The 21,147-nt window shown below is 41.5% G+C and overlaps 1 protein-coding gene across 2 annotated transcripts in view; it reads left to right on the forward strand.

Annotated features, from left to right (window-relative positions):
* RGS12 (regulator of G-protein signaling 12) overlaps positions 1-21,147 on the forward strand; it is a 159,864-nt gene that overhangs the window by 4,004 nt on the left and 134,713 nt on the right. For both annotated transcript variants that reach the window (XM_019552849.1, XM_019552848.1), the window contains exon 2: positions 13,064-15,033. In XM_019552849.1, coding sequence (XP_019408394.1) covers positions 13,174-15,033 — 1,860 coding nt within the window. In that variant the 5' untranslated portion in view covers positions 13,064-13,173. The remainder of the gene's footprint in view (positions 1-13,063; positions 15,034-21,147) is intronic.

The raw sequence follows: 21,147 nt of genomic DNA on the forward strand, positions 1-21,147 counted from the left end.
CCCTCATTCCCGCCCCCCCCCCGAATGCTTGCTTGTTCAGCTCCTGGCAGCGGCAAATGCTGATAAATCTGGCACCTGGAGCAGCTTGTGGTATGGTGGGCAAAGGCGGCGAGCTGGCTGGTTTTGTGGGAAGGGTGCGGTGAGCTGGGGGGGCAAAAAATAGCCCGGTACCAGGGGAACAAGTACAAAAAGTGCATCCCTGGGGCTGCGGAGGTAACTGTACAGAAGTTCCATGCATTGGTCTGGCTTAGATCGATTAAGTTTGAGTGTACTTTGATCTAGGTCTATCTTAGATTGGATCCTGCCAGTTTAGACCATTCTCTGTGCACTGAACTTCTGTACTGTTACGGGTTTAGATTGGGTCTAAGTGTACGGTCTGCACCTGCGTGAACTAAGTTAGATCCCACATTAACTTAGTTCACATTTTTAGCCTGATCTAACCTCCACCTAGCCCCCTCCGAATATCTGCACTTAGCCTATGTAGCACCATATTGTTATTCTCAGCAGACAGCCTATGAATTAATAAATGTGAAAACCACTAATTTTTCTCCCCTTTCTCTTAAAATTTCTGTATTGAATGGAATTGGGATATTGGTGATGAGATGTTAGGGCTTGCATCTATTTTGTGAATATAAGAGCGTAAACATGCGGACATAAGAAGTGCCTTACTGGATTGGACCAATGATCCAATCTAGCCCAGTACATCTTTCCAGCAGTGGCAGGAATGGATGCTTTACAGGGAGAGCACTAAACCAGATATCTCTGGAGTGATCTATCCCCTGTTCAGTAACTACCCTGGTATCCACCATTTACTGGTTTAGAGATACCAGAAGAAACATTCAGCCATTCTGTTCAATAGCCATTAATAGATCTATCATCCATAAATTTATCATCCATAAATTTAACTTGGCTATAGTGTCTGCCTCCTCCACCGCCTCCTGTGGCAATGAATCCACAAGGTAACTATTGTGGATTGGCATTGTGTAGAAAAGTTAAAAAATCTCCAGTATCTTTCAAAAGAAATTGGCTCTCAAACACACATACACACATTGTTGTGGTATCTACTCCCACTCGGGAAATGTTAGGTGGGGCTCTGCTGTTGCTTATGCTACTAGACCCTACCTTCAGTTTTGTGATATGGTAGTTCAGCATGAAAAAACAGGCTTGATTCAGTACTTGGAGGCGTTCTTGGGGAAAGGTGTGCCTCCTGTTGCTTAGCAGAGTCAGTTCTTCATTGATGTTCTCCAGACTTTTGTCCTGTTAGATAGAAAAAGAATGACCATAGCTTGGTGTAGGGGAGGGAAATAACCTGGAAGTGCTTCTCTGTCAGCAGTTCTGTTGCCACCATCCCACTTAGAGTAACTGGTTAGAGGAAAGGTGAAACTGCCCTGACTTAAGACTAACATGGCTACCCACCTCTGCATTCCTAGCAGACAGAAAACATCTCTAAAACCTACTGGCAAACTATCCCATTACTATGTTTGTTTGTTTTTAGTAAGAATGGGCAACAACCTTTCTGAGTGAGCTGACTACACATCACTGCAGTCCTCTAATTCTTGTTTTCCCTGCCCAGGAACTATCATTCTACAGTGTAACTTCTGTACATACCTCCTGTTTGTGTTTGCTCTTTTGTTGCCATGAGCTAACAGGCAGAAGGAGGAAGCAAGCCAAGCAAAAAGCAGAAAGTAAATTAACAATGATTTTCTTCTCTCCACAAAACCTTCTCCCTTTCCACCCACATTTGAAATGAATGCTACAAATACATGTAATGTTTGTAGAAGACAGGTATAGCCTGAGGTATAGTTTCATCCCAGGTCCTGGCTGTAGTTGCTGTTTGTTGTGCCTTAAATCTAACCCACCCCCACTCCAAAATAAAAAAAATAAAAAATAAAAGTCTGCTGCAAGTGTAAATTGGAACGGGTGCTGGCCAGAAGGTGGTGAGTTTTGTTTCTGAATATAAGATTTTGACCTTTTCTGTATAGCATGTTGTAGTTTTGTGACATGGCTGCATATGGTGCAAATCCAGCTTTGTGACTTCAGTGGACTTACGTTAATGTGACTAAAAAGCATTTGGCCCATATTTACATAGGGCACAAGTTCTGTCTGGAATGTGTTCATTTTTTGAAGTCATAAACCTAGTTTGCTTGCAGTCTCAGGGTTGTATCGAAAAATATTGCTATGTTAGTATTGGAAAAACCTCTCTCCAAATTATAGTATTAATGTTATATTATTAATCCTTTAACAGGGGTGTAGGTTGTAGCCATGTTGGTCTAAGGACATAGGCAGACAAGATTCTTTGGGTAAATCTGGCATCTTTTATTGCATAATATCAGATTTACCCAAAGAACCTTGTAACCCTTTAACAGTTATTTGGAAATATCATAAAATTATAGTTTCATAGTTTCTAGGGTTGGAAGGGACCTGAGTAGATCATCTAATCTGACCCCCTGCCATGAGTAGGATTTTTGCATAGGATCAGATTAATATTTATATTTTCCAAACTTAAGTAATAGACCTGTTTTCCTTTGACATACATGCAGGCGTTTGGCATGCAAATTTTTTCTTCAGTGAGGCGTTATTTTGATATCAGTTTTAGTGTTCTACCTAATGATGTTACCAGCAGTCCAAATGGAGCTAATTAAATCAAACCATGTATGGGTATTATGCTCCAAGCATTTTTGTAAGCATTATAAATGGATTAACCAACATTACCATTCCTAATAATTAAGACCCAGGGTACTAATTATTGGAAATGATTACATTAATATGCTATAGCTTGTTGGTTCACAATCTTCTGGCCTCGTAGGCCAGATGAGTGGCGTGGGGCCAGGCCATGTCCCTCTACTTGGATCCGCACACCTGTATTGGGTCCTGTCTTACCCCCACCTTCTGGGATCCGGTCCTGGGTCCACTTACCACCCCTGCCTGGCCCTTTCTGCCAGGATCTATCCCTAGGTACTGCTAGGCTTGTAGGACACCTCATGAGTCTGGAAATTTGGCAGCAGGAGAGCACTTCTTCCCTGCCGCCAAATTTTCAGACCCATGGGGACTGGGTATAGCACCCTTGCTATAGCTCATTGACTTCTCATTAATCTCCTTAAAGCATCTCTTAAGTGAAGCCCACAAGAGAATGGATAGACCTATATGTAAGGCAAAGAATTGGATCGGTTAATGTATTTAAACCACCTCTTTAAGCCTTGTAGGGACAGCAAAAGTATTGTTTAGAAAAGTTGAATTATTTTTTATAATTTCTTATCATTATGACAGGTAAATAATTACCTGCATTGAAACAATTTACAGAAACTACTGTACTCTACACTGAAAAATTATAGCTGTCGCATACAGAATGCAAAAACAGCATCCTTTGTCAGAAAGATGAAAAACCAAAAATCGGAGCAAATGGATGTCTTCCATGATACCTTGAAACTTCTGTAATATTTAGGCTCTGGAAGATCACTAAAATGATCCCGTCCTGGAGTTGGGCTTTCAATTGAAAGAACTTTTGCACATAATTTTTTGTGCATACAAAAGAAGTGTTGAAAGAATGTTGTTGAGGATTAAAGTCAAGCACTCAGAGTCAGGAAATACCAGAAATAAGGTTGGGATTCAGTCTTAAATTAGCCATATTGTACATGTGTATTTTGATACAATCTTTAATTGCATCATTGTAAGCTATTATTTCCACATTTTCTCAGTCTTATGAATAGAGTGGATGCTGGTCAGATATTTGATATTTTGTTTTACCCTCATTGTTCATATTGGCCACACGCTTGATTTACTGCATGCTATTAAAACCCTGGCCTACTCTGAAGACAGGATTATTAATTGCCTCTTGCTTTTTGGTGGCACCAATCACTGTTATCTGACCACTTCAGAAATATTAATGACTTTTTTTTCACACTGTGTCTGTTATGTGAGCAGACATTATCACCATTTTACTGACAGGGCAATGAGACAGAGACAGATAAAGATAAAAAATAGTCATTAATTTTGGGTGTCCAGCATGAGATACCTAGGTAGGACTAGATTTTACCATTATAGAGCACTGTTGTGTTCACAGCGATTCTCTCTTTGACTTCAGATGCAATTGTGAGTACTCAACACTTGTCTGTCAGCCTTCAGGGAAGGGAACATAAAATCAGTAATTAAAAAAAAAAGAATGCATATTTTTATAAAAACACCTGCTTTGACTAACTCTGGATTATAGTAAATTAAAATGGATTGTCATCATTTTAATTTTAAAGTAAATGAAAAATAATACATAGTGCATGTTTGATGCTTCAGTTTTAATGCAAGTCCAGTCATGGTACTGGTGAAAATCATAGCTTAAGACTCTGGAACGTTTGTTGAAGTTCTAACCCAGCTTTTGACAGTAGGTCTTTTGCAGGTATGGAATGAATATTTTCTCCATTGCAATTTGTTCAACAAGTTCACTTCAGTGACTAGTTCCCTGAAATCTAAGAAGCCAGTTGGGAGCTGAAGAAGTAGGAAAGCTTATTTTCCTGTGAATAAAGAAGTCTGTAAATAAAAAAAAAAAAAAAAAAAAGGTGTAAGAGGATGAGTTCTGCTGGTCTTCAAAATTGGAAGAATATGGTGAACAGAAATGAGAAATTCAGTTAATTAAATTCAGATAATACTTTCTTTGTATAGTGAATCGGTTCTAAATGTTTTGATAAATATTTTTCTTGTGTTCCCAGAATGTTTAAAATTGTTTAATATAAAAAATCATTTTTAAAAACTGCCTTTGTGCCTTTCAGATTGAATTCACATTTGTATCCAAATGCAGGTGGACAAAACTATAGTATAAAAACTAATAATTCCATATATAGGAACTGTTCACCATTTTCTAACTTAAAAAATAATTAAAGATCTGAACAAATGCATTTAAATAAATATATATTGTATCCTTCTGATTAGCAAAATTGTACCAAATGCAATAGTTATGTTTGACTGCAGATCAACTTGTTTCAACGTTTTTTAACCACTAGGAATCAACATTTCTTGAGGAAAATTCTAAGAATATAAACACAAAGCAAGATAAAAATGTATTTATTTAAATCTAGATTTCCTGCTTGTTGATTTGAATCATGATTAAAATTAGTTTAATTTAAATTGGTCCTGATTTAATTTAAAACACCCTGCTTCTATTGTCTGACATCAGGCCACCAGAAAGTGAGAAACACATAATCAGTGACCCTTCCTCCCCCACAGAAAATGTGGTTGAAATGATTTCATTATTATTACATACTAAGTCTTGGCAGAGGAAGGGGTAGAATCTAATTCTCCGGCGCGGTATTCAATTGCCTTTCTTTTCTTGCAGCCTTGTTCTGCTTCATTCCCTTCACACCTTCAAAATTTACAATGGATGAGGCAGAGGTTCCTCGTCCCAGAACACAGCCTTATTCGTCCCAAGCATAAGAACACCTGTGCAATGACTGGGGCGCTTGTGGAAAAAATGAGCGATCAAGTAATTAAGATGATCAATACATATGTATGAGTGGAGCAAACTAAGATTGCACAGATAACTAATCCTGTAATTTCTTAACTCTTGAATGTCTATTTTAGCAATCTTAATTGTGTTCCTTTAAAGAAATGGTTTGGCCTAGCAAGGAATGTGTGTTTAGAGTGCATCTTTCTGAATTTTTCATTGCTTGAAGGGGGAATGGGATAGTTTGCCAGTAGGTTTTAGAGATGTTTTCTGTCTGCTAGGAATGCAGAGGTGGGGTAGCCACGTTAGTCTTAAGTCAGGGCAGTTTCACCTTTCCTCTAACCGGTTACTCTAAGTGCCAACCTTAGAGACTTTGTTTGCAGAGGAAAGGTGAGACTGGGATTTTTGGTTCCAATCCAGGCTTTGGAAGGGACTGTACTGTAGTGGGCTTATGCTCTTCTGTTCATTCTTTGTTAAAATTTAATGACTTTGCCTTATCCCTACCGACTTGTTTTAGCTTTATTGTCTTCTCCACTCTTGTCTTCTTGCCCCAGTTCTTTTTTTCTTATCTAGTTAATTCCATTTTTAAGGCTTAAAAAAAGGTTAATTCCATTTTTAAGGCTGGGAGGTCGGTGGTGGGAAGGGGCATTGGGGAGGGAAAGGGCGTGGGGGAACAGATTGAGCCCCTGCAGTGAGGGAGGGAGTGAGGCTAGGGCAGGAGCAGGCACTGCACAGCCTGGATGGGGCAGGGTGGGGGACAGAACCGCAGCTTGTGCGGTGGGGAGGGGAAGTGGGGGGCTTCTGCTACTGCGCACACCCCGGGGCAGGTATGGGGGCATATGCCCCTGGATCTGTGTGTGGGGCGAGGGTGGGGTGTTGCATGCTCAGGTCTGGGGGGGCTGCGCCAGCCTCTTCTTGGTGGAGGTGGGGGACTGGGCTGGGGCAGTGGGTGGGGCACGCAGTGGCAGTGCTGGGAAGGGGAGCTACGGTGAATTTTGGGGTGGCTATAGCCCCTCCCCCACAGCCTCCCTCTTCCAGCGCTGCCAGAACCACCGCCATCATCCATCCTTCCTGCTCTGAGCGCAGCCTGGGCCCAGGTGCCCTGCTGGGAAGAGCCTGGTGCAGCCCTGGCCCTCGGCGCACAGCAGAAAAATGAACGTAAGTGGCAGCCTGCCCTTGCCCCATGTGCAGCTCTGGGGGCCATGTGCCCCTCATGCCTGCCCAAGGGTGCTTACAGTGGCAGGTGGCACCTCCCCACTTCCCCCTTGGACAAGCTGCAGGTCGTCCCATACCTTTCCCCACCCCAGGTGTGCGGTGCCTGCCCCTGCCTCAGCCCCACTCCCTCCCTCAACATGGGGGCCTTGATATGCCAACCCATGCCCCTTTTAGAGACATTTTCTGTGCAGTTAATTAGGTACCTGTGCAGTAAACTTCATGTGTAGATGTGCCCTGTCTCTGCAAGCTTTTATAGTCTGCGTGGCTTCTAGAGATTGAAAACAAGTCCGCCCAGTGTAACTTTCCTGGAAAAGGCACTACAGGCGACCCACACTTAATGCTGTTTTGCTTAGTGCTGTTTTGCTATAATGCTCGTTTTACATTGATACCTAATTCCACTTAGCGCTCAGTCAGTTTTGTTACAACGCTCACGGTCACCATCTTGGTTCATCAAAAAATTTTGTTTTTGCTTAAAGCTATTCTGCTTAACACCCAGTTTTTTAGGAACCAATTAAGAGCGCTTAATAGGGTTGCCTGTATGCATTTTAGGCCCTCATATTTTAGATGGTATTTCCTTTGCCTTAAAGGTCTTCCTTTCTGGAGGGGTAGACAGGCAGATGACTAGATTTTAATTCATGAATCATGAAACAAAATGGCACTAATAGTCTTTTAAAATCCTTTTTGATCACAGACTTAAGTACACAATACTAGAGAAATATTTGGAGACTTGTCTGGCCAGCTCTTCTTCTCTTAGATACTTATTACTAGAAGTGACCTTTTCTGAAGACAGAATTTATTTTGGTGCTTTAAAGAAGATTCTCCACATCAATTATTTGACCCAACTATTTAGAAAACAATCTTTTCAAGCTACTTTAAACTTACCTAGGGGTACCACAGGAATATCACAGATCTGCTGGTTTTACTTCTTTGTTCTACATTCATGTGGTTTATTTGTAGCTTTGTATTTCTTCATAAATTAATATTTTAAGAGCAGAACTTGATCTGTCAAAAAGGCTACATTTCACAATTAAATTAGTTTTAGTTGCACAGATTTAGTGATTTCTACAGTTTTATGTAGTAGGCCACCTACTGCTAGTTCAAAAAACTGAATTAAAATATATAATTTGTGTGCTCGTTGTTGCAATTTATAGATGTTAGAGTTCTTATATAGCAGGCAGAGCGTTTTTAAAACTGAATAACTTTCTGCTTCTTTGGATGTGTTGGTTTTGTTTTGTGCTGGGTTTTTTTTTTAGTTTAGGGCAGGGGTGGACAATTATTTTGGGCAGAGGGCCGCTTACTGAATTTTGGCAAGCCATCAAGGGCCGTACGACAGGCAGCCAGGGGAAGATAAATATTTGTTTTCTAAATTTTTTAGGGGACTCGCGGTCTGGATAGAATGGCCTGGCGGGCTGCATGCTGCCCTGTGGATCGCATTTTGCCCACCCCTGATTTAAAGCATTATTGACTCCAAGATGAACATGGGCCAACAATGTGAGGTCACGGTTGGCAGGGCTAACTGGACCTCGTCGTGCATCCACAGGTGCATCTCAAGTAGGGCCAAGGAGGTGATCCTCCCCCTCTACACAACAGCGTTCAGGCCACAGCTGGAGTACTGCGTCCAGTTCTGTGCGTCCCACTTCAGGAGGGACGTGGACAACATTGAGAGGGTCCAGAGGAGGGCCACCCACATGATCTGGGGACAACAGGGGAGACCCTACAATGTGAGACTGCGGGACCTGAACCTGTTCAGCCTTCACAAGAGAAGGCTGAGGGGGGACCTGGTGACAGTCTATAACCTCGTTAGGGGGGACCAGAAGGGTTTGGGAGAGACCTTGTTTCCCCTAGCGCCCCTTGGCATAACAAGGAATAACGGCCATAAGTTGTTGGAGAGTAGGTTTAGATTAGATATCCGTAAGAACTACTTCATGGTCAGGGCGGCTAGGATCTGGAACCAACTTCCAAGGGAAGTGGTGCTGGCTCCTATCCTGGGGGTCTTTAAGAAGAGGCTTGATGCCTACCTGGCTGGAATCATCTGAGCCCAGTTTTTCTCCCGTCCAGGCAGGGGGTCGGACTTGAAGATCTACAAGGGCCCTTCCGACCCCACTTCTATGATTCTATGAACCCAAACAGATACAGGCATTCCTCTGAAATAACTGAGCTTATGTGAGTGGTATATGTGGGGCAGGCCTGTCAGGCATCCAGGTTTCAATGTAAACCTCAACAATTAGTAAGTTTAAGAGAACTTCTTTCTATATGATATTACTGAAACCCATTGTCTATAGCTTTGTCAAACACTTATCTTTTAAAGTTATTGGTTTTCAGTGCCAACTCTGTTAATACTGGAAGCATGTGGAGTTTTTGGAAGTTTTAGTTTAAACTAAAACACATGAAAGTTGAAATGACTTCTGACTGGCAATTTTTGGTGCATTTCTGTGATTATTCTAGAAGTAACTTTTTGGTACTGTATTTTCTAGTGTACGAGAGACAGATTTTCATAAGACAACTCCTTCCCTTCCCCCCCTCCCAAAAAAGTTTAAAATTGTGGGATTTTTTTTTACTATAAATTTGATTGACTTCTAGTCCACTTTTATGACAATGATTTAATTTATTTTTCATTATGTGGCTTTGGTGTATAAGATATGCCTTAATTATAGGTCTTTTTCAGGGAGAAATATGTCTTATGCTCTAGAAAAGATAGTATTTTTATGGTTTTTATCCCTATCCCATTTATAATTCAATATCCATTGTATCTAGTTATGATTAAATAATGTAAGTGGAGTGCATAATGTAGTTTTTCAGGTTTTCAAACTGAAAAGCAAGAATACAAAATTCAGTGAATCTGATTGAATTTGCCAACTAACTTTATTGATATTGCTTTGCACATGTATACCTTTAAACTGATTAATGAGTGGTATTTTAATAGTTAAGTAAGCAAAATGCTGCATTTACCCAAATCTATGATGATTTCAAACTTAAAACTACCCCACAATAATTAGATTTTATATATGGAAATGTTTATAAATTTGTTATAATTTTCTAGATATAGAATCTAATTTTCACAGGGTCATATTAAATTTGTTTGCTTCACTGCTACAGTGAGGAAAGCAGTGGTAGGGAGGCTGGGCAGCCACAGTGGGGGTAGGCCCTTTACTCCCTATTCTTCCTGCGGCCTGCCCACCCGCCCCCCATGGTGCCTGCCTCTCCTGTTACCTGCCTGCCTCAGCCTCAGTGCTCCCTGCCTAGGAGGGAATAGATTCATAGATGCTAAGGTTGGAAGGAACCTCAACAGATCATCGAGACTGACCCCCTGCCCTGGGCAGGGAAGAGTGCTGGGGTCAGATGATCCCAGCCAGATGCCTATCCAGCCTTCTCTTAAAGACCCCCAAGGTAGGGGAGAGCACCACTTCCCTTGGAAGCCCATTCCAAGATTTGGCCACCCTCACCATGAAGAAGTTTTTCCTGATTTCTAGCCTAAATCTGCTCTCTGTCAGTTTGTGACCAAAGGCTACCCCTTTCTCTTCCTGTGAATATTTTGGCTACCCTAGAGTTTAAGTCCCTTAACATATGGCTACCATTTTAAGAACTTTCTGCATCGTGCTCCAGGCCTAGACAGAAGGGGAAAGAAAGAAGGCCTATTTTCATAGGGTCTAGATCCCTTGCCAGCTGACCAGAATCCAAATGAAAGCAGGAGCACAGCTTTTTGCTTCTGTTCCTATACAGCCAACCTGTGTTTGTGTATGTAGTTTAGCGGAGTATAGTGGTTTCCCCTTGTCTTTATACTTTCAGATATACCTTCAGAGGAATACTTTAAACAACCTTTTATATGGTCTTTATCTAGACTGGCTTCTTCTCTTATTCCTGTTATCCTTGTTTGCTGCCTTCTATGAGCAATTACTCCTCAAACCTTTGTCAGGGAACCTAATACTTTATCTACATTCTTATATCACAGCAAAATCATAGAAACCGAATACCTTGGAGGTGATGGGAAAGAAGTTGCTGTGTCTCCTTCATGTTTTCTTCCACATTTCCTGTTTATGTAATTTTTCTCTCCCCTCTCTTCCTTACTCATCCTTTCCCACCACCCCCCTTTCTTTATTCTCAATAGTTCTAATAGGTTGTTCTGCAGACCACTAATTGCTTGTTTTAAAGTAAGGGAATGAGCACGATGTAGAACATTGTTGTTGTCCCACATGCTCAGGCAGGCATGGATTTTAGGGTAGATGTGATTCATTCTGTGGTCAGGTGAATAGTCTGATCCACTAACATGAAAACTTTAAGCTGCCTTTTATGAATTAAATTTGTATAACTCATATATTTATACCAGGTGGTGGTTTGTATGCCAGTCTGCCTAGCTACAGTTTTATTTTTTAAAAAGCCTACGGCCTATAGGTTAAATTGAGCCTGCAAAGTGGTTTAATCTGGCCCATGAAGGTCCAATCCAGCATGGAGGCATTGATAGCATGGAGCTGTGCCATGCTGCCCTCCCCTCCTCTGTTAAGTTTGCTGCTCTGCCGTGTCTGTGTTTCTCTTGCTGCAGAAGGGTTGGGTATCTAAAGTGAGAGTGAGCGTAGGCAGCTGGCTGGGTAGAGTCATGCAGCCAGTCCACAGCAATGGCTGGGTCTCAAGCTCTGGTCCATGCAGGCAAATGGTTGTAATCCCTGTTTGTAGGTCAGTAATGGTGTTCTGAGCCAGAAGTCTATTGCAAAATTTTATTTGATAAAAAAGCTGTTGCCAAGCAATTTAAGTGAGAAACTAGCTAATTTTCAAATGCAGTATATTCAGTAATATTTCTTAAATTTAGTAGATGAAATAATGACATCTACATCTGTTATTTGTTAAAATAGATTTAGTCATGTTATAGAACACAAACTCACAGTGACTCTTGTTATGACAGTAAATGTCTTGGGTTTACTTAGTAGGTTTGGAATGGTATAGCTGTGATGGTTCAGGAAATGTAGGAAAGATAAGGTTTTTTTGGTGATATCTTTTATTGGAGCAACTATATTTTTGAAAGAGATGATGGACAAGCTTTTTGGCACAAAATGCCCTTTTTTAGTACTGTGGCAGGACTCTGTTGGTGCCTGCCACTTTAAGGGCTCGGTCAGGAATCCAGCAGATGCCTGATGGCAGCAGCCATTTTGAGAACTAAGTATATAAAGGCTGCAGTCTGCTGCTGCCAGCCCAATTGGAAACACTGCCTGGCTGAGCTGCAGCAGGAATGCTAGGAGGTAAGGGAAGGAGCTTATGGGGGATGGCAAGGAGGCTCTTGGTCCTGGGCATGACCTGAAACTGTGCCCTGCTTGGGATGGGTGGCCTGGTGGGGCTCCTAGTGGCTTGGGAGCCCCCAGGAAATGCCAGGCCAGTTACCGTCCTGGTGAAAGGTGGGTCAGGGTGCCTTAATAACCCTAGCTCCCACAACAGGGTGGGTAACCCCACAGTAGAGCCGAGAAGGCGAAGCTGTGTTAGAGAGAGCGGGCTAGATGCTCAGAAGCCTGACTTAAGGCAACCTTAACTGGTCAGTGTTGGGGCCAGGACCAGAAGGGTCAAAAGGGCCAGGGGCCCACTGCTAGAATGCCCAGAGCTGAGGGCCTGGGGTTCCGACTGGCCTTGGAGGTGAGGCCGGGGCCTGTGTGGCCAAAGGTCCCGGGGGGAAGGCACACCCAAGAAGGGGAAGAGTGCAGGGAGCTAGGCAGCCCAGAATGAGGGCGGAGTAGGCTGCCTGATAGGAGGGATCCAGTTGGGGTCCAGACTGGAGGGTTATTATCCAGTTGGGGTCCAGACTGGAGGGTTATTATCCAGTATGGGGCCAGAGCTGTCAAGAACTTAGATGCCATCTGCGAGGCATGGGCTGCAGTGTAGGGAAGGTTTTGGAGACACAGATAGTACCCCCTGGCATCACGGTGCAAAAATGGGCAGCCTCCTGCCTAATTAACACCATAATTATATATAATCAAGGCATGGCAGGCGAGAGGTGGGCAGTTAGCCCAGAACCAGGTGAGTGAGCCAACTTCTAACTGGCCTTGGGAAGCCCCCCTGTTACAAGTATATATGCATTTAGTTTTAAGGGAGGCAACTTAATCCACGGTGAGACCGTTGGGGTAAGAGCCAGGAGACTTAGATTTATTCTTGACTTTGTCACTAAGTTGTTTTGTTAATTTGGGAAGGTCACTTCATTTGTCATCTTTGATTTCCCACCTGAAAAATTATTACAATCACCATCGCAAATTGCCTTGTTATCTACATGGAATGTTTTAGTAATACCTTTTTGTTTTGGCATTAGTAAAGTAGCAAGATATCTCTTTCTTTTGCCAGTATTTTAGGATTTATCTTCTGTAGCTATTTTGATAAATATATCTCTGATCACTAAGAGAAACAAAGTATTGATAAGTATCAAATCTTCTTTTTTTAAATTTCTTTTAGGATTTCATCAGACAAAGAAATTGGAACTTCTTTCCTATTATCACCTGACACAATGAACAAGAATGATTTGGACTAATTAGGAGATCTTCCAGTTTCAGAAAATAACCACAATGTATAGACCAGGGGAAACAGTGAAACGTCGTCTTAATATGCATGCTCCACCTCGAATAAGAAGTGTAGAAGTTGCTAGAGGAAGAGCTGGCTATGGGTTTACCCTTTCTGGGCAAGCCCCTTGTATTCTTAGTTGTGTTATGAAAGGAAGCCCTGCAGATTATGTGGGACTTAAAGCCGGAGATCAGATATTTGCCGTTAATGATATTAATGTAAAAAAGGCTTCTCATGAAGATGTGGTGAAACTAATAGGAAAATGTTCTGGAGTCCTACACATGGTGATTGCTGAAGGTATTAGTCACATAGACTCCTGCTCAAGTGATGAAGAAGTTGGTTTTTATGATGGGAAAGGGTGGCTGAAGCCAAAGCCTGATTCTAAAGCCTTAGGCATAAATAGAGCAGAAAAGGTTGTTGAAGAAATGCAATCTGGTGGAATTTTCAACATGATCTTTGAAAATCCTAGTCTCTGTGCTGGGAATACAGAAAACTTTATACCAAAACAAAGATCCCTTTCAGAGTCTGCTGCTGCTAAATTTGAAACTGGAACTGAAGGTGTAAGTCTCAATCCAAATCAACTTTCTAAAGAAGAAATATCCAAAGTGTTGAATGATGATTCAGTTTTCCGAATTGGACTAGAGAACCCAGAGGATTTTGGATTAGATGCAAGTATTTTAAATGTTGCCATGGTGGTAGGCTACCTAGGTTCAATTGAACTGCCTTCAACAACTGCAAATCTGGAAAGTGACAGTTTGCAGGCTATTCGCGGATGTATGAGACGTCTTCGGGCAGAACAGAAAATCCATTCTTTGGTGATGATGAAGATCATGCATGACTGCATTCAGCTCTGCAGTGATAAATCTGGTATAGTAGCAGAGTATCCTGCAGAGAAGCTCGCGTTCAGTGCGGTGTGCCCTGATGATAGGAGATTTTTTGGGCTAGTTACAATGCAGAGCAGTGATGATGCAAGCTTGGCTCAGGAAGATGAAGGAGTTCTAAGGACATCTTGTCACGTGTTTATGGTAGATCCAGAATTATTTCATCATAAAATTCATCAGGGTATAGCAAGACGTTTTGGACTAGAATGTACAGCAGATCCAGACACAAATGGCTGTTTAGAATTTCCAACATCATCTTTACCTGTTCTTCAGTTTGTCTCTGTCCTCTATAGGGACATGGGGGAGTTGATTGAGGGAATGAGAGCCAGGGCTTTTCTTGATGGTGATGTAGATGTTCATCAGAATAACAGTACAAGCAGTAACAGTGACAGTGGCATTGGAAACTTTAACCAAGAAGAAAAAAGCAACAGAGTTTTGGTGGTTGACTTAGGGAGCAATCCAAGTAAACATATTCCTAATAGCTTATGGGAAAATCCAGGAGGAAGAGGGCAAAATCAGTCTGCTGCCCATTGGAATGGCTTCTGTCATGAGCAAGAAGGAAACACTCCTTTAGAAGTAATTCAGAATGATAAACCACAAAATTTAAGCAAGCACTTGAGTCCTGCAGCTCGTATAGAAGTTCCACTAGTTTCTTCCCGAAATTCAGTGCCACCTTCCAAGAAAAGTACTATGGGCATGGGCAATCAAAGATGGTTGCCTGTTCATGTTTTACAAGATTGGCAGCATGGAAATGCCAGTGACCAGGAGTCTTATACAGATTCTACGGATGGCTGGTCCAGTGTTAACTGTGGGACTCTTCCCCCACCAATGAATAAGATTCCAGCTGACAGATACAGGGTCGATGGCAGCTTTGGTCAGCCCCAGTTAAAATCTCACAAAAATGAATGGTCTAAGAAAGTGTTTTGCATGCAAAACAAGTTTGGCCCACAGCACAATGTTAGAAAGTCTAAAGAAGAGAAAAAGGTAAGAATGTTCATATAATGATACCAGCTATTGCAAAACAATCTGAATTACACTCAGTTCCATTTGTGTAATAACACTTGTTTATGTGAAACATTTAGCATTTATAAAATTTGAGTTGGGTGTGATAACGTAGCAGGGAGGAGGGGAGCAAACTTTCTCACTTCTCTAAATGCAAAACAAAATCATGACATGGTACAGGACATGAAATCATTGACGCGTGTGTCCCTGGAGTCTGGGCACAGCATCTCAGCTCAAATAATTTGTCATTAAACACAGTATTGGATAAATAATAAACAAAAAGAAAATCAAAGTATCAACACAATAAATGTATGTAGAGTTAAATAAAAACATCCTTTTTCTTCTACTTTAGTTTCTTCAGAAGCTGCATTTAAACTTCTTGGGAGCTGCCTTTTGGCCTCCTTATAAGGCAGGCTGTTTTCTTTGTTTGGCCTCTGCCACTCAGCTTGGTGTGGTTCTGACAGTAGAAGTGTAACTTCCAGTACCTTTTTGGAGCTGTCTTAAACTTTTCTCTCAATTCTCCCTCCACTTTTTCCAAATGTTCAAGGGACATGGCAGTAAAGGACCTGGCACCACAGACAGCTCTGATCCTTCCCTCTGCCTTCAGTGTAAAATTAGGAATTACTTTGTAGCTTTGGTTTGGGTCTTCTCTTAGAAAAGTGCCTAGATAATATTATTAAATCTTAAAGAGAAATTTGTGTAATACTTGTATAGTTGTAATAACTCCATCTCAAGAGGTTGGTGGTCTTTTTTGCGAATTAGTGGAAAGAATGGCAGATAGAAAAGACTTTGACCTTTTGAATTATCATTCATTTAATAGAATTACATTTTTTGTGTTATTCTTGTAACCTGCAAGACTTACCTGGGCAAGTCTAACTTCAGTTCGACCACCGTGTTCAACAAATCAGGTAAATCCTATCAGTTCCCCAAAGGAATTTTTCATTTTTTCATATATCTTTAACACCTTGACAACTGTTGATAAATGTAAGGGCAGAGTAGTGTCCTTTACCTCCACTATATAAAGTTGGAAAGAAGAAAGTTTCTTTTTTCTGGTATAATGCCAAGAAATGAGACGCTACAATCCCATTTTTAGGGAAAAATGAAAGTATTTATTTGCTAAAACTTCCAGAAGAATGAAGGAAGCTTGTGAATTGATTATATTAAAAAATTCACCTTAAGAATGTGTATTGAGTTTTCAGACTGCAGCAGGGCAGTGGCTTCTGCCATTTCCACCTGGAAAAGTGTCTGGCCCAAATCTCCAGCTTCCTCCTTAAACCAAATTTAAAATGGAAGGTCTTCCTTTTTAGTGAGAGATTTTTTTTAATACCAGAATTGATGAGGCTCTGGGAAGAAAAATAGACATGATGTGGTTTGGCTATCTATCAACAAGCAAAGAGAGAACATTTGGTGGTGGTGGGTGCACCAGTTTTTAGGAATGAAAATACAGAAACACTCATCCATATCTTTTGCTTCCCACTTTGCTCAGAGAAGACAATTTTACCAATAACAGTATCCACCCCTGCCGCCCTCTCAACAAAAGCTATGCTTCAGATTTAGACAAGAAAGCAAATAGTTATCTGTGATAGGTAATGCCTGGCCTTCTGTCACCAGCTTGGTACATATTGCCTGTAAGCTTCAGTACGTTTTTTATTCACATTAATTTCTGTATTTCTGGACACTGGCTGCATTATTCTGCCTACTGTTGGGCTTCAGTAAGCAGACAAGTGAACTTCAGCAATTTTCTGCCTCTTTCCAATCCTTAGGCTTCTTTCTTGATAGGGACTCATTTTAATATGAATCTCTTGGTATCAGTGGTTTTTCTCATACTTAGGATGAGGGTCATCAAGCTTGCAACCAAGAGTTCTGAGGCAAATGGCGTTGTTTAAGATACTTGCTGGTTCAAAGGAAAGATGGAGGCTACATCCCATACTAGACTTCAGGAAATATTGTTTTTGAGATTGAACCTAGCCTCCATCATATTAACATTTTTCTGTATAGCAGGGGGATACTGTGACTGGCAAGAAGCTTGAAAGGAAGCAGAGCAGGGAGGTATTTTCCCCCTTAAACTAAATTAATCTAATACATTAAACTAAATTAATATAATATATCTAATAAATTTTAATAATCTCTTTCTATTTTCAGGCTTAGAGCTTGGCAAAAGGATATCTAATTGTGATTATTATTTTAATTAAATTTTGGTGGGTAAAATTCTTTATTTTCATAGACAAGTCTCCATAAATTCACATATTGAGTTTTCTCTCTATTCAGCCTCTACCTTTTATCTTATTTTAAGTGAAAGGGCAAGTTGTCATTGAATGGCTAGTTTAGGATCATTGAGGCAGGCATAATACTTAAAATCTTTTCTTTTCAAATTAAAGTTAATCATTGGTCACTAGACCCCATTTGGATGGGTCTGTTAAAATGTCTTTTTTTTTTACACTCTTCCCTTTTTCATCTACCATATAGGAAAAAACTTTTGATTTTAGGGTGTCATCATTCAGAAACCATTTCTCCAGTTCACTTCAAAGAAGTTGAACACTCCTAACCTTGACATTTTTAAATATAAGGGTTTTTTTGGATATAAGCCTGGGGTAAAAGTGAATTTATAATGTGGACCCAATTGCAGCCTTATTTGCTTGTTAAGCCTCACCGTTTCTGTGAAATACGCATTTTCCCCATTTTAGACAGGGTAAGTGATAATGCTAAATTGCCTGATTTTTCTGAGTTGATGTTTTAACCATTCAGTTTGAATTCTTTTGCTGTTGTTGTGGCTTTTCTTAGTTATTCACTAGGGATTTCTAGAAGTAGCAAGATATTTCTAATTTTCTTCAGAAGTAAAAGACTGAATTAAGCCAAACTTGATCTACTGCCTGTTATACCTTGTGCTTTGGATTATCTTTGAAGACTTCTGTTATTCAAGAAGCATATTGACTACATTATAATCATAATAACTTTGGCTACTGAAAATTAAGCAAATCTGTACAAGATTGTTTACATTTTTTGCTAGAAGGCAGTAATAATCAATATTAAACAGATGTGTTTTTAATGCATCTTTGGTCGATAATACTTTATTCTCTGGAAGATTAGAAATTTTGCTATTTGGCTTTGCTCATAACCAGAAATACTAACCAAGAGAGCATCTTCAGTGGTGCTTGTCCTGGAAAATAAAAAAAAAGACAGCTCCAACTTCAGAATGGGGTAAGAGTTATATGCAAATTTTTTAGTTAACTTTATATAACATGCATGCCAGTCATTTTTTCTGGGGAAAAAAAAAAAATTTGTTGAAGTAAGTGAAAGGCAGAGATATTTTAGATGCAAAGACAGTGGTCGCAAAGCTGTCTAATTCTTATGTTCATTTTTTTGCTGCATAATTATATGTTCTTTTTTCTTTCTTTAGTTTACTTACTAACTGAAATTGCTCTACCCCAGCTGTTTATAAAGCAGAATTGCTAACAGCTGGAATGCTGTGCTTATGAAGTACAATGTTATGTAACGTTGGAATTTTAGTGCCTTTATCTGATTTAAGATGCTAGTATCTTAAAAAAACAAAACAACCCCTCCCCAAATAATCCCAGAAAAGCCCCCCAAGAAAATACCTACGTCATCCAGGATTCCTGCTGTCAAAACTTCAATTAGGCACTTTTCTTTTACACATTTTGCCAAATGCTCACCTTTGCATAGTGTAGGAGGTCAGAAAATTATCAGTGCCTGGTTTTCAAGTTTTTGGGAAGAAGGCCAATTTTCCAAATTACAATTAGAGAATCAAGTAATAAAATAAATGAAGAAAATAACAAAAAGCATAAATGCCAGATTCTTTCAGGTAAAAGCATACTGAGTATTATAGAGTATAATAAGTAGGTCAGCAGATTCTCTAGACTAGCTGTAGTTACTAATCCTTCCCTCTACACCTTTAAAAGATGTAATAAGAAGACAGGGATTTCCTATTACACCTAAAAAAGAGTAGAAAATTAGGGGGTTGTCCTCAGTTGCCTCTGGTTCACAAGGCCCTAGTATATGAAGTGCTCCCAGTTTTTGTTGCAGCTTATAATGATGTACCAATGGCTGAACCTCTTTCTCTGCCAGTTGGGGGACTATGGAGCGATGAGTGGGGGAGACAGCATCTTTGATGTGGAAGAACTAATGGGCAGAAATGAACCTTTTGGCTAACCTTTTGTTTCTATCTGTCTAGTCTTTGGTTTCATAGTAGCTAGGCTCAGGAGGGACATGAACAGATCATCTAGCCTGACCCCCTGCCACAGGCAGGAATGAATGGTGGGTTCACAAGACCCCAGACAGGTGATCATCCAACCTCCTCTTGAATTTGCCCAAGGTAAGGGCAAGGACCACTTCCCTGGGAAGTTGTTTCCAGATTTTGGCCACCCTAACTGTAAAAAATTGCCTTCTGATCTCTAACCTAAACCTACTCTCCACCAGCTTATTACCATTGTTTCTTGTCACCCCAGGTGGTGCTGGGGAGAAAAGGGCTCTACCTATTTGCTGTTGATCTTCCCTGATGAGTTTGTAGGCAGCCACCAGGTCCCCCCTCAGCCTTCTCTTGCTGAACAGGTTTAGATCCCTCAGTCTCTCCTTATAGGGCCTGTCCTGCTGCCCTCTTACCAAGTGGGTGGCCCTCTGAACCCTCTCCAGGCTGGCCACATCCCTCTTGAAGTGTGGTGCCAAGTACTGGACGCAGTACTCCACAACTGCGGCCTGACCAGCGTTGCATGGAGAGGGAGTATCACCTCTCTGGACTGGCTTGAGATGCATCTTTGGATGCATGACAAGGTATGGCTGGCCTTGCTGGCCGTGGTCTGGCATTGGTGGCTCATGTTCATCTTGGAGTCAGTAATGATTCCAAGATCTCATTCTGCCTCTGTGCTTTCAAGAGGGGAACTCCCCAGCCTGTATGTATGCTGTGGATTCCTTCTCCCAAGGTGCAGGACCCTGCATTTGTCTACGTTTACACCCATCCTATTCTCATCTGCCCATTTTTGTAGTTTAAATGTATTTGCAGCCTTTCTCTCCCTTCAAGTGTGTCCACCTCGCCCCACATCTTAGTTTCAGCAGCAAACTTGGACAGCGTGCTTTCCACCCCCTCATCCAAGTAACTGATGATGTTAAACAGCGTGGGCCCGAGGACCTGGCTTCCTCCTCCTGGTCCTGGCATCCATTCTGTAAAGACTGATGATTTCTTGTTGCGCAGTAATCAAAGTTAATTGTAGTCTTACAAATGGAGTTGAATAAGTTTTTCTAGTAGCTAAAGATGTTTTATTTTCAACTAGGAGAGTTTTTACTGGGAAGAGCAGCCTCCTCCTCAGTGTGCAGGCCTTTGTAGGCAGATAAGTGGAGGCAGGCATCATGTCACCCCTTTCTTTTCAACATAATAGTCAAGGTGCGTGAGGTTATTAAGAAAGATAAATATGAGCAGATAATGGACACCCCGTAGCCTCCTGCATGCTTTCATAAGCAGTGCTAATATGTGGACAATAATGCAAGCATAGTCCTCTTAACCTAAAAAGAAAAAATGAAATGAGAGTCTATGAGCTTCTCCCTAAGAAAAAGAGGCGTGATGTTGATGGCCATAGTCAGAGGTGCAATGAACCACTGGTTCATATCATACTGGCACCAATAAAAGGGAAATGGACGTTATTGGCAATTGGCCTCTTTTGGCTGATGTGGGCAATAATGTTGCCGATAAATGCCACATGCATAGGTGCAGCTGCAGCACAAATGCGGCCAGCTTGGCAGCTTGGAGAGCGTCTGGCGGGTAAATCTGTTGTGGGGAAGAGGTGGGGGGAAGGAAGGGAAGTGGTGGGGGAAGATCAAGGCCCCCATGGTGAGGGGAGGGGTAGGGCTGGGGCTGGGGCAGGGGCAGGCACTGCCCTGCTGGGGTGGGGCGGGGTGTGGGACAGAGCCATGAACAGCTTGTTTGGGGGCATGGGGGAGGGTGGCTCCCGCTCCTGTGTGCACCCCTTGGGAGGCAATTTGCTGTAGACCCCCTGTAGTCACCACTCCCAGCACCATTGCCGCCACCCACCCCAAGTGCAGCCCCAGCCCAAACCCCTGCCAGGAAGAGCCTGGTGCCACCCCGAGCCT

This window comes from Crocodylus porosus, unplaced genomic scaffold (assembly GCF_001723895.1).
Source record: "Crocodylus porosus isolate Cpor-Errol unplaced genomic scaffold, CroPor_comp1, whole genome shotgun sequence".
In the NCBI taxonomy this organism is placed as follows: domain Eukaryota; kingdom Metazoa; phylum Chordata; order Crocodylia; family Crocodylidae; genus Crocodylus; species Crocodylus porosus.